A 13,423-nucleotide genomic window follows, 5' to 3' on the forward strand; every position below is an offset into this window, starting at 1 on the left:
CTAGAAATGCATGATGCTTTAGCTGTGATTCCCCAAAGCAAACTCTTTACCTTGAACTATTACTCCGGTCTAGAAATGTAGGATGCTTTAGCTGGGACCCTCCCCCCCAGCCCCCAAGCAACCCCTCCTTTGTGACCGCAAATAACCTCTAACTTGGGTGTGTGTGTGGGGGGGAGGTTCCCGAATAAACTACAATCTCATGTTTCTAGTCATCTTTTCACACCTGAGAGACGCCCTCCCCCCCCCCCCCCCCGCCATCGCCCCCCACTCAGGCCCAGGTGCTTTAGGGCCAGAGGTCCTACCCAAGCCTGCCCCCTGCATCTTTAGGACGCTGCAGCGCCCGCTCAGAGTCCTGCGTCTCAGCCATGCCCGCGGCCACGTGGGCTCTCAGCGCTCACCTGACCGCCAGCAGCCGCCCACCCCCCGACCCCCACCCCCTCCGGCCGGCACGCGTGGATGCGGTTCACCTTGCGCAGCTCCCGCCCCGCAAACCTTCTTTGGGTGCTACTCCCCTACTCCCTAATACTTCCTTGCCAAGGGTGCCTGCCGGGGTGACTTCGCAGCCTCCCGCATCCCTTCCCTCCCAGCCCCCATCTCTCGGCCCGGCGCCGGGGGGTCCCCAGTGCGCGGCCGGAGGCGTCTCGCCCTAGAAGTTCAGAGATTAGGTCGGTTCCTCAAATTGTTCGCGACAGGAGGGGCAGGAAGCGAGGCCGGACTTTGGTGGCCGCTGCCCCGCGGGAGGGGGCGGGAGGGCGACGCTGCGGCCTGCGACCCGGTATCGATCGCGGGTCTAAGGTCCGGCCGGGTCCCAATTCCAGCTGCTCGCGCTCCCCGCCGCGCCGCCGCCCCGAGGGCTCCTCCCCGCGGGGCCCCGCGAAGGGGAGGAAGCCGGTCCGCGGCGCCTCCCGGGACCCCGCGCCCCTCCCTGGCCCCCCCACGTCCGCCTCTCCGGCCCTCGCGCACCTAGCTGGCGCCCCAGGTCCCCCATCTCTGGCCCTCGTGCCTCCCGGGACCTCTCGCCCCTCTCTGCCCCCCCCCCCCCCACGTCTGCCTCTCCGGCCCTCGCGCACCTAGCTGGCGCCCAGGTCCCTCATCTCTGGCCCTTGTGCCTCCCGGGATCCCGCGCCCCTCCCTGGTCCCCCCCGCCACGTTCCCCCTTTCCCGCCCCTGCGCACCTCGCTGGTCCCCCACGTCCTTTTCTCTAGCCCGCGCGCCTCCCGGGTCCCCCACGTCCCCCTCCCCGGCCCACGAACCGACCGGGCCCCCGCGCCCCTCCCTGGCCCCACACGTCCCGGTGTCCGGCCCCTTCGCACTTCGCTGGCCCCCTGGCCCCCTCTCTGGACTGGGCCCTCGCGCCCCTCCCTGGTTCCCCTCCCCGCCCCCTCTCTGGAGTGAGCCCCCGCGCTCGTCCTTGGTCCCCCACGTCCCCCTCTCCGGCTCCCGCACAACTCCCCCGGCCCCCAAGTCCCCTTCCCTGGCCCCCCACGTCCCCTTCTCCGGCCCGCGCGCCCCTTCCTTGGCCCCCTGAGCCCCGCTCCCCCTCCGTGGCTCCCACGCCCCGCGGGTCCCCTCCCTGGGCTCCCCCCCCCCCCCCCACGCCCTGCTCCCGGCCGGCGCGCCCCCTCCCCCGGCGCAGCCAGGCACCCTCGGGGCGGCGCGGTCCGGGCTACAGGTGGAGCCGGCGCGCGGCGCTCGCTCGAAGGGGCGGTCCCGCGCCCGCCCGCCCCGCGCCCGCCCCTCGCGCGGCCCCCGCCCCTCGGCCGGCCTCCACCGCCTACCCCGGCCGCCCCGCGCCCTCCCCCGGCTGGGTCTCGCTCTGCGGTGGGGCCCCCGCGCAGCCCCGGAGCCCGCGCGCAGAGGCGAGGGGGGGGGCGCCGCGCACCCGCAGGACTCGCGCGGCGGCTGGACCGGACGGTCCCCCCCACTCCCTCGACTCCCCTCCGCAGCGGGTCCCCCCCCCGCCCCGCGCCACTGCGCTCCCCTCCCCCCCACCCCCGGGTGCCCCCCCCCCCTCACCTCCCCCAATCCCGGCGCAGGAGGGCCGCGCGTCCAGCCCGGGGACGCGCCGCGGAGCCCCCCGGCCGAGGCGCGACGATGGAGGAGACGCAGCGCGCGCGCTCGCACACCGTCACCACCACCACCAGCTCCTTCGCCGAGAACTTCTCCACCAGCAGCAGCAGCTTCGCCTACGACCGGGAGTTCCTCCGCACCTTGCCCGGGCTGCTCATCGTGGCCGAGATCGTGAGTGGACCGCGGGGGGCGCGGTGGTGGTGGTGGTGGGGGGGCGCCGAGGGATCCGGCTCCGGGCACGCCCCGGGCTCGTTGCAAGGCGGCCTTCTCAGATCGCCGCCAGGGTTTTGCAGGACCCCTGTTTACCGAGCTCTGCGTTCTTCCCAAAGTGCACAAACTCAGAGAATCCCCGTCCCTACGTGGCCCGAGCCCCACCCCGGGTTATCTTGGAGCAGGGTGGTGACACGGCTCTCTGCGTCCTGAGAAACCCAACGTGCTGGTGGTCAGGGCTTTATTGCCCGGGAGCAGGAAGCCCGGGAGCCTCCTGAGTTTGTGCTCGTGGGTGGCAGGGACACCTGTGACTTTTCTTCTCACATGCAGAGCTTCCGGAGATGGGAGGAGATGGGAGAAGAGAGTCGTCTTTCTTTGTGTTTGTCTGGACTTTTGTTTACTTTTTTTGGTTTGGCTGGTTGGGGGAAGGGGAGGCGATATCCCCCTCCCCCTCATCTTGCTTGGGGTTCGGGGTGCGGGAGAGGGGGTGCCCCAGGTCTACCTTTGGCAGGGGGACTGAACCCAGGCCTCCTGCCTGGTAAAGCATGCCCGCCAGCTCTTTGTGCTCCTTCCCGGGCCCCCTTTTCTTAATTGCCTCCTTGGTAGTAAACTTGAGATGACTTACAAGTTGCAGTGAAGTAAGGTGTAGTCTTCTTGTACAGCAAAACTGCCCAAGTCAGCGCTCCTGTAACATGTTGGCTAAAACAATAAAAACTTAGACACGGAGGTGAGATGCCTCAGGAAAAGTGTGCCAAGTGGAGCCCCAGGGCCCGTGTGTGTGGGTGGATGGGTGGGTGCCCCTCCAGTTATAGGCAGTGATCATTTCTGGGTGGAGAAGAAGGGCTCCTGAAGGCAAGTGCTGGATTATGGCCCTCCAATTCCTCACAGCCCTTTGTGGAGAACTTGCTCTTTGAGAACAGCCAGTGGTAGCCACTGTTGATCCATCTTCCCGAGACCTGTCCAGACCTTTAGAGGCCATTTTGCCCTCAGCTAACCCCTACAGCATTCCTAGATGGTGAAGGTGGCTTCCAGGAGGACCCCCATTTTACCTGTGAAGACCCCGAAGGCAGAGGTGGGAAAGTGACTCAGCCCTTCGTGGCCGGGCGCGTGTGTGTACTGGAGTTCAGATCCAGGCCTGCCGGCTATTAACCGGCCCCTTCTCCCATCCCTCAAAGTTTTACTTTGAACTCTTTTGGGAGAGGAGGCAGAGGCAGGGAGCTGGGGGATGGAGAAGTGAGTGGAGGCGGAGAAGTCCTCCAGCAGCCCAGAGCCAGGCCTCCTGTTCCGCTGTACTCTGTACACCCTCAGAAGGTCTCCCAGAGGATCCCAGGGTACACAAAGGATGAGGCGCTTTAGCTTGGCCCATCCCCCACCCCTGTTCCCGCAGCTGGAATTACGGATGTCTGGGGGCCCAGGGAAAAGCTGGGGATACTGGGATCACCTTGCAGGGCTTGGCTTATAGGAATTCAACAAATATTTGCTCTGTGCGTGAGGGAGCTGGCGGGCGCCCCTGTAGCAGCAGAGCAAACGGAAGCTCAGATAGCAGTGCTGGCGTTTCTGCTGCTGGGTTTGGAAAGGAAAGCTGCTCTTTTCATTTATGGTTGGTGGCCTCTGTGTTCCTCATTTTCCCCAAATCTAGAAAAGTGAAGGAACACAGTGTAAGTAGCCCACAGTGCCATCACTAGAAATAATTGCTGTTCATACACGGACATGTATCCTGTTTTATTGGGGGTGGGCATGTTGGGGGCCACAGTTCTGTGGGGTGGTGCTCCGGAGTTTTCCAGGTTTTTCTGCTCAGGAGTGACCCCTAGTGGTACTCAGGGGACATAGTGATGTTCAGGATTGAACCAGAGTTGGCTCTGAGCAAAGCAAGCACCTTAACTCTTCCCCCCCCCCCCCCGCCCCTTTTTGTGTCATACCCAGTGATGCACAGGGCTTACTCCTGGCTGTGCACTCAGGAACCACTCCTGGTGGTGCTCTGGGGATCATATGGGATGCTGGGAATCGAACCCAGGTCGGCCTCATGCAAGGCAAACGCCGTACCCACTGTGCTATTGCTCCAGTACCTTAACCCTTGTACTATCTCCTACCCTAATCCTTGCCTTGAACATGTATATTTTTTTATTTCAATAAACTTTTTGGGGGATTGGGGGCGATGGGGTGAAAAAATGTTAAAAAATGATTCTTTTTACTACATTATTTTTTTTAATTGAATACCATGAGATACACAGTTACAAAGCTTTCATGATGGGGTTTTATAGTTTTTATATTCGACAGAGCTCTATGTGTACCTGTTTCTGTAGAGTTAAAGAGTTCTAGGCAGAGATAAAAGTTTACTCCCAACCATCCCCAGCAGTACCCAGTACCCACTACCCATGTTCAAACCTCTTATTCTAAATAACATCTTTGAATCTTTTTCTGCAATTCTGCCACCAATTGTAGACATTATCCATTGGCATCCAACTCTGAAAGATGAGGCATGAGTTGTCCAAACACCCTTTCCCCAAGGCCATTCTTCACTGACGTTCCCTGCTGACTGTGTGTAATGTAGGTCTGGCGGCGTTTTCCAGAGTGGGTGATGCCGGAACTATCCTCTGGGATGCATGTTAGCTCTGGGCACAGCTAACTGAAGCAGGGGCTTTTTGTTGGTTTAAAGAAGATAGATACTGGGGCTAGAGTGATACCACAGCGGGTAGGGCGTTTGCCTTGCACATGGCAGACCCAGGTTCGATTTCCAGCATCCTGTATGGTCCCCCGAGCACCGCCAGGAGTAATTCCTGAGGGCATGAGCCAGGTGTAACCCCTGTGCATCACCATGTATGACCACCCCCCCCCAAAAAAAAGATAGATATGGGGGGAGTAAGGGGGCTGAGTCTTTTCTTTTTTCCTGAAAAGAGACCTCATAAGTTTGGAGACTCAGGATAGATCAGTGACCTGTCTGACCTCAGAGCACTGTTCGTAGTAGAGTCGTTCATTGATTGCTTTCCACGTGGTACCTAGTTTCTTAGTCTTCCTGGAGCTAGTCTTCCTCGTTTTCCCCGTATTTTAGATCTCTCCATACCCAACCACTCATTTTACCTCAGCTGTCCAACTTTGCTCAGGAGATGGAAGGATCTTAGCTTGCTTTTCAAGGTCATCTCTCTCGCCAGCCTTCTCTTCAGACCTGCTCCCCAGGGCAGGCACAACTGGTCACAGCCGTCCCCTCCCTCTCTCCTTCTCCCTGCAAACAGATCCCTGCTCTTCTCACAGCCAGAATCCTCTCTCCTGCCTCCCTGCTACCCCCCTCGATACACACACAAACACACACACACACACACACACACACAGCCTTTAGCATTTTGTAAGAAATTCCAACTGGGAAGGGAGCTAAATGGGTTGAGCACCTGCTTTGCATGTAAGAAGCCCAGGTTCGATCCCCAGCACTGCCGGGAGTGGACCCCTGAGCACAGAGCAGAGAGTAGCCCCTCTCCCAGCACCTCCACTTAGAGCTCCCTCTAAAAATATGAATACATGTATCAATTGTATGCAACTGTTTACTGTAATTAATAGTTTGACTCAGTACATTAAGAAGTGGGGTTTTTTTTTTTTTAGGAAGTTAGAAGTGTTCATTGTTGCCTGACTTTTTTTTTATCTTTTACTATGCATTTCAGGGACCACTCCCGGCATTTCTTCGGAGACTAAGTAGTGTTGGGGATCAAACCTAAGGCTGCTACAATCTTTTGAACCACCCCCCGGCCCTGTTCTGACATGTCTTTTTTTGGTTTGGGGGCCATACCTGGTGATGCTCCGGGGTTCCTTCTGGCTCTTCGCTCAGGGATCACTCCTGGCGGTGCTTGGGGGACAGTATGGGATGACGGGGATTGAACCTGGGTCGACCATGTGAAAGACAAATGTCTTACCCACTGTACTACCTGCACTGTCGCTTTGACACCCCCCTTCTGATACCTTGATAAAGGTTTTTTGTTCCACTTTATTTTCAGAATGTTTATAGAATCTTCTTTTTCCTCAGAGGTATGTCGTTATAACAACACACCTTCCTGTCAGTGTGTCCCTTCCTCCCTCCCTCCTTCCTTCTTTCCCTCCCTCCCTCCCTCCCTCTCTCCCTCCCTCCCTCCCTCCCTCCCTCCCTCCCTCCCTCCCTCCCTCCCTCCCTCCCTTCCTTCCTTCCTTCCTTCCTTCCTTCCTTCCTTCCTCTGTTGCTGTTTTTGTTTGTTTTTTGGGCCAGACCAGGTGATGCTCAGAGCTTACTCCTGGCTCTGCACTTAGGAATTACTCCTGATGTTGGGGGCTGGGGGGGTGGGGGGCATATGGGAAACCGGGGCTCAAACCCAGGTCGTCCACCTGCAAGGCAAATGCCATATCCGCTGTACTATGACTTAGCCCCCTCATGCAGTTTGTGACAGCAGCAAGACCCTGGTTTGAATCGTCAGTACCATATGCCACCCCCCAAGCTTCACTCAGGGTCACTCCAGAGCACAAAGCCAGGAGTAGCCCCTTAGGCACTGCTGGATGTGACCCCCTCCTCAACACAAATAAATGAAAAATATATTTGAGGGAGCTGGTATAGTCTCTTTATCTGGAAAACTCATGTATGTCTTGGTTGGGAGTGGTGGTGGTGGGGAAAAGAGAGAGACAGAGAGACACTGTGTGTGTGTGTGTGTGTGTGTGTGTGTGTGTGTGTGTGTGTGTGTTTGGGACCACACCCAGTAGTGCCACTACTGGTGGTCGTGTGCAGGGAAGGGTGGAACCCCAGGGCCCCCACATGTAAGGCATATGCTGAGCCACATCTTGACTCCTCACATTTTTTTTAAATACATTTTTTCTCTTTTTGTTCCCCTCCCCACCATGTCTATAGTTGCCTCTGTTTCCCCTCCTGACTTTGGTGTGCACTGTGCACTCACCATGCCTTGAGCATTTGTGGGGGGCTGAGATCTAGCAGGGCTCGCAGTCTGTAGGCAGGCGGTGCCCTGTCTGAGTCCCGGCACCCGCTGGCAGGGACTGGCACGTTCCCAGTCCCTGGTACAGCCCGTGCCGAGGCAGCCCTCCTTCTGTGTGTGCCGTTCTCGGGCCAAAGACTTTCTCTAGGGAATTTTACACTTGCGTGTGAAAAGATGCACAAATTGGAGGGTTTGATTCCTGTCCTGAAGTTATCTTTTCTTCAAAAATCCTACTGGTTTTAATTTTTGTTAGAAGTGTGAGCCTATTAAATGAAAACACCTGAGGGTGGGGTGGGGATGAAATGGGTTGGGTCACCATCAGTGCTGGGGACTCCTCTGGGGTCTGTCCTCTGTAGCGTTTGTTACCCCGCAGCGCTGGGGGACCGATGGCGGTGCTGGAGATCTACCGGGGGCTGCTTAAGACAAGGCAAGGATCTCGGTCTCTGTACTGTCTCTCCACTGCACTGTGGTCTTTCGGCTTTGGGAGGAGCACCTTCAATATTGCTGGGGTTTGCTCCCATGTGGGGGGACCATGTTGTGCCAGGGATCAAACCTGGGGCACCCAATACTCTAACCTGTTTGAGCTTTGTCCCTGGCCCCTGTTCATGTTCTATTTATTCTGAATTTGAGGAGGTTTGGGTTTTCAGATCACAGCTGACAGTACTCAGGGCTTATTCCTGGCTCTGTGCTCAGAGATCACCCTATGGGGGACTGGGGAATTGAACCTGTGTTGGCTGTATGCAAGGTGCAAGCGCCTTACCCTCTGGACTCCCTATCTCACAAACCCCCTGTTTGTGTTTTACTATCTGGATCAGGATGCAGATTACAATGAATGATTTTTTGCATGCAATAAGAATGGGTGCCCCTGATTTCTCTTAGGGAGGAGGCCCATTTCAAGCAGTTGCCTCTGCTCTGAGGAAAGGAGAAACTTGCCTCCAGAAGAATGTTATTTTCTGCCTGGGGGGCCGGGTGTGTGGTAGTTGTGGGGGGGGGGGGGGGGATGGAATCCAACCCTGAGACAAAGAATTACTAAGCCTCTGACTTCCTGCTTGAACCAGAAGAAAATGAAGTAATTGAGAACAAAACACAATGCTTCTCCAAATCAGTTGTCCAAATGTCCAGCCCCGACATTATCGCAGGGTGCGTGGCGTTACCCAACCGTGTGGCAACACACAGCTGTGCCAGCATCATGTCACATTCAAACCAAATTGTGGTCACTTCCTTCCTTTTTAAACTTTTATAACAAGCTGGAAACAATCAGAGCTTGACCCGTGGCTTGTGGGATGCCGTGATCTTAGACTGATTGTGAGTACTCGAGTAAAGTGACTTGTCAGCAGCTGTTAATTGCACCTTTCCTTAGTTATTGGTGGCATCCAGGGAGGGACATTAGCCCCTCATTCATTTGCTTACTGTTGTGAGCAAACTTAGTTGGTGTGGGGGGGGGCAGTTAATAAATAGCGTTTTTTTGAGAACTGGGGGAGCAGTTAAGAACTGCTGATAGTGGGGCTGGAATGATAGTACATAGGGTAGGGCATTTGTCTTGCAAGCGGCTGACCCAGGTTCGATCCCTGGCATCCCATATGGTCCCACAAGCACTGCCAGGAGTAATTCCTGACTGCAGAGCCAGGAGTAACCCCTGAGCATCACTGGGTGTGACCCAAAAAGAAAAAAAAAAAAGAACTGCTGATAGCTAATCATATTTTAAATCTTAGAATTCCTGGAATGCGTGGCCTCATTTGCAACATCCCACACTTTACACCACTGATATACCAAGAGTAGCACACCGTATTTGATGGGGTTTAAAGTAGAAGGCAACCAATCTTAAGGGGAAGTATATACATATACATACATATATATATATATCTATGTACATATATAAAGCACACAAGGCTCAACCTTTAACAACATGTTAGTAATCTCTTATTAGAAGGGCTTAATGGCTCCTGGGTGAAATACAATAATCTTCACACATTTTCCTCTAAGAAAAAATTTTTGGATCATTTTTAGTGGCTTATTCATAACAAGCAATATAAAATAAATTTCTTTGGTTCTGTTTTGGGGGCAGGGTTTGGGGTTCAGGATAGAAACATTCAAAATACGGTGGTGGGAAGGTGTAATGGTGGTGGGATTGGTGTTTGAGTATTAAATGTAATCAATTATTGTGAATAACTTTATCAAATTTATTATTATTATTTTTGCTTTTTGGGTCACACCCGCCAATGCTCAGGGGTTACTCCTGGCTCTGCACTCAGGAATTACTCCTGGCGGTGCTCGGGGGACTGTGTGGAATGCTGGGAATTGAACCCGGGTTGGCTGCGTGCCTTCCACGCTGTACTATCACTTCAGCCCCAACTTTATCAAATTTAAAAAAGAAAAGAACTGCTGATATCTTTTTTTTTTTCAGGGCCACTAATGACTGTGTTCAGGATTGACTCCTGACTCTGCACTCAGGGATTACTCCTGGCAAGGCTCGGGGGACCATATGGGATGCTGGGGATTGAACCCAGTTGCTGCATGCGAGGCAAATAAATGCCCTACCCGCTATTCTCTGGCTCCAGCCCAAGAACTGCTGATAACTCTTTGTTCCCCCTTGTTTACTATTGTTAGCACTACACCCCGCTCTGTCTGTAACTTCTTTATTTGTCTGAATGTACCCACTTTCTTGCTGAGACCAGATAAATCACCTTTCCTCATCAATGATTATTTTTCATATTTTTTTTTGGAGTGGGGGGGTGCATGCTACTTCCTACTCATGTTGGAGAGGTTGCTCTGACCGTGTAATGTTAAGGATTGAGCCTGGGTTCTCTGCCTGCAATAATTAATTATTGACATTCCTAATGGCCACATAGTATTTCATAAACATCCATGCTCCTGTCTGTCAGTGTGTGGGGTTTTCCCTCTTCTTTTACTAGTGTTGGAATCTCTCCACCTTTCTGGATATTCTTTTTTTGTTGGTTTTGGGGCCACACCCAGCTGTGCTCATGGCTTACTCCTGACTCTGAGATCGGGGGTCTCTCCTGGCAGTGCTCAGGGGATATGGGGTGCCAGGAATCAAACCCTGGTAGGCCATACAGGAGGCAAACACCTGGTTCCTTTCTGGATATTCTTTAATATTTTCTGACGAGTAGCTTAGAGTTGAATAAAAAGTATATGAATCTCCTTTAAGTCAAGTTTATTGAGGTATACAGTAAAATTCATCCTTTTGCTTATAATTTCTAAGGGTTTGGGCTTATGAATTTTTGTTTGGGGGCCACATGTGGGGTGCTTGGGGAACACTGCAGTGCTGGGAATTGTACCCGAGCCTCACGTATGCAAGGCAATGCTCTACTATCGAGCCACATCTCAGCCCTGGCAAATGCCTTTTAAGAAGCAGCTTTATTGACATATGAGTCGTAATGAGATTATTTAAAAGTGTGTAAGTTAATTCAATGCTAGAGCAAATGCTCTAGCTCTTATATAAGCAACATTCTGGGTTTGGTTCCCATCGCTGCCACATAAATAAAATTTCAAGTGTACAAATCTACAAATCAGTGATTGTTGGAATATTCTTAAATCGATATACTGTCAGCGCTATCTGATTGTAGAATTTTTTTTGTCATCTTAGAAAGATGCCCATTTCTCTTGTCTTGCACGTGACTGACCAGGGTTTGGTCAGGGTTTGGTCCCCAGCACCCCATGCAGTCTGCCAAACTTGCTAGGAGGGATCACTGAGCACAGAGCCAGGAGTAAGCCCTGAGTACTGCAGGGTGTGGCTTAAAAACTAAAAAAGAAAGACACCCATTCCCCGTGAGTTGTCACTTTGCATTCTCTGCTTCCCATAGCCTGGAGTAACTGCTAATTCTCTTTCATCTCTTTGGATTTGTCTGGACATTGCTGGATACTTCATGTTAATGGAATCCTGAAATATGACCTTGGAGCTTATTTCACTTTGCAGAATTAGTTCAAGGGTCATCCATGCTGAAATAGTATTCAATTCTTTATTCATTTTGTTGTCATTTCCTTTATTGTCATTCTATGGTTATGTATATGTTTATGTAAAATTTTTGAAGATCCATCAGGTAGGACGTTTGCCTTGCATGCGGCTGACCAGGGTTCAATCCCTAGCATCCCTTATGGTCCCCTGAGCACTGCCAGGAGTAATTCCTGAGTGTAGAGCCAGGAGTAACTCTTGAGCATTGCTGGATGTGACCCAAAAAGCCAAAAAAAAAAAAAGAAAAAAAAAAGAAAGGAAAAGAAAAAAAAATTTAAAGATCACTTGATGGGCATTGAGTTACTGCATTTTGACTAATGAATACATCTGAATTTTGATGTAGAAGTTTTTGTGTGGACATGGGTTTTTCTTTGACATTTATCTAAGAATAGACCGGCTGGATCATGTGGTAACTCATTGTTTAATATTAACTGCTAGACTGTTTCCAGAGTGTTTCCACTGACTACTTTACAATTCCCACCAGCCAAGTTAGGGTTCCAGCTTCTCCACCAAGATGCTTCCGTCATTTTCTGTCTTTTGATTTCTTGCCTTCCCATAGGGTGTGATGTGATATCTTATTTGTAGTTTGGGATCGTATTTTCACGATGACTTGTGTTGTCAAATATGGCTTCATTTGCTTATTGATTTTTTTTTTTTCTTTTTGGGGCTTTGGGCATATCATACCTTCTGAGGAATCAGGGCTTATTCCTGACTGCGCTCAGGGGTCATTCTTGGTGGGGCATGAGGGACTATATGCATTACAAAGAATTAAACCCAGGTCAGCTGCATACAAGGCAAGCACCCTTATCTATGGTACTATCTCTCTGGTCCCATCCCCAGAACTTTTTTACCTTTTGAATTCTAACACATTTCTTCTACCATCAGTCTCTCCATCCCTGGGAAGTATGGTCTCTGTTTTATTTATTTTTATTTTTTATTTTTTTATTTTTATTTATTTATTTTTATTTAATAGTGAGACATCATGAGGTACAGTTGCAGACTTACACATTTTTGTGCGTGGGTTTCAATTATACAATGATCAAATACCCATCCCTCCACCAGTGCCCATTTCCCACCACCACGGATCCCAGTATCCCTCCCACCCCGCATTGTTCTCTGTTTTATAAGTCTGGGTATTTTGTTGTGTTAAGTTTTAGATTTTATATGTACTCCAATGCTGTATATCATACTCCAAGTAGAATGTGTACTTAGCTACAATATATTCCTTTGATAAATGATTGGGTTTTAAAACTGTGTTTTTTTTTATTACTGGGTTTGATTTATTTGGTTTTCTTTGCTGTGTTCTATTTTGTGATGTGTCTAATATTATCTTACAAGGTTTCAGGGTTTAGCATTGTATGTGAGATGGTCTAATCCTTTTCATTTTTAACTGATGGGAAAGACACACAACAATAACTGTTACAAAGTAACAGGGCTGGTGTGATGGCTCAAAGGTCTGGTGTCCCTGCTTTGAAGTCAAGAGTCCCAGGTTTGATCACATAGCAACATCTGAAGTGACCACCGAACATTGCACCAGGAACAGCCCCTGAGAACTGCTGCAGCCCCCTGGCAAACCTAAATAAATAAATCGAACACCCAGATGGCATTTTGTATATTTACAGTGTTATGCAATCACCACTTCTCTCAAGTTCCAAAATACTTTCTGTCTTCCTAAAAGAAATTCTGCCTTTAAAAAAAAAACAAAACTTTTTCTATCTTCTGGCTGTGAGCACATCTTCTATATCCATCTTATATAGCTATATTTTATTTCTTACCTATACTGAAAGAGAGTATGGGTAAAGAGAGCTTGTCTTTCGGTATGGAAGTGTAATACGTTTGTATTTATTGTGGTAATCCATTTAAAATTCTTGATTTTCTACTTTTCCTTCTAGCTGTTCCAAGTTAAACATTCAATTTTACTTGCAACTTTTAAATTTTACCCGTTTATATCATTTTATTTAAATTTTTGTTGTTGTTGGTTTTTGGTCACACCCAGCAATGCTCAGGGGTTATTCCTGACTCTGCACTCAGAAATCACTCCTGTAGGTGCTTGGGGGACCATATGGGATGCTGGGGATTGAACCCAGGTCAGCAGTGTGCAAGGCAAGTGCCTACCTGCTATACTGTCTCTCTGTTTCCCAATTTACATGTTTAAAGATTTTTCCTAACTGCCCAGATAATTAATGAAGGCATATAAATACATAAATTCATTCAAAATACTCTCCTTCTTATCTAT

General features: G+C 51.0%; 1 protein-coding gene across 1 annotated transcript in view; it reads left to right on the forward strand.

The window, feature by feature from the left end:
* Nucleotides 1-2,067: 2,067 nt before the first annotated feature.
* Nucleotides 2,068-13,423, forward strand: part of CMTM8 (CKLF like MARVEL transmembrane domain containing 8) — an 87,146-nt gene continuing 75,790 nt past the window's right edge. Inside the window, exon 1 of the mRNA XM_056129536.1 lies at nt 2,068-2,241. Within this exon, the coding sequence (XP_055985511.1) occupies nt 2,095-2,241 (147 nt within the window). The 5' untranslated portion in view covers nt 2,068-2,094. The remainder of the gene's footprint in view (nt 2,242-13,423) is intronic.

Source organism: Sorex fumeus, unplaced genomic scaffold (assembly GCF_029834395.1).
Source record: "Sorex fumeus unplaced genomic scaffold, SorFum_2.1 ptg000072l, whole genome shotgun sequence".
In the NCBI taxonomy this organism is placed as follows: domain Eukaryota; kingdom Metazoa; phylum Chordata; class Mammalia; order Eulipotyphla; family Soricidae; genus Sorex; species Sorex fumeus.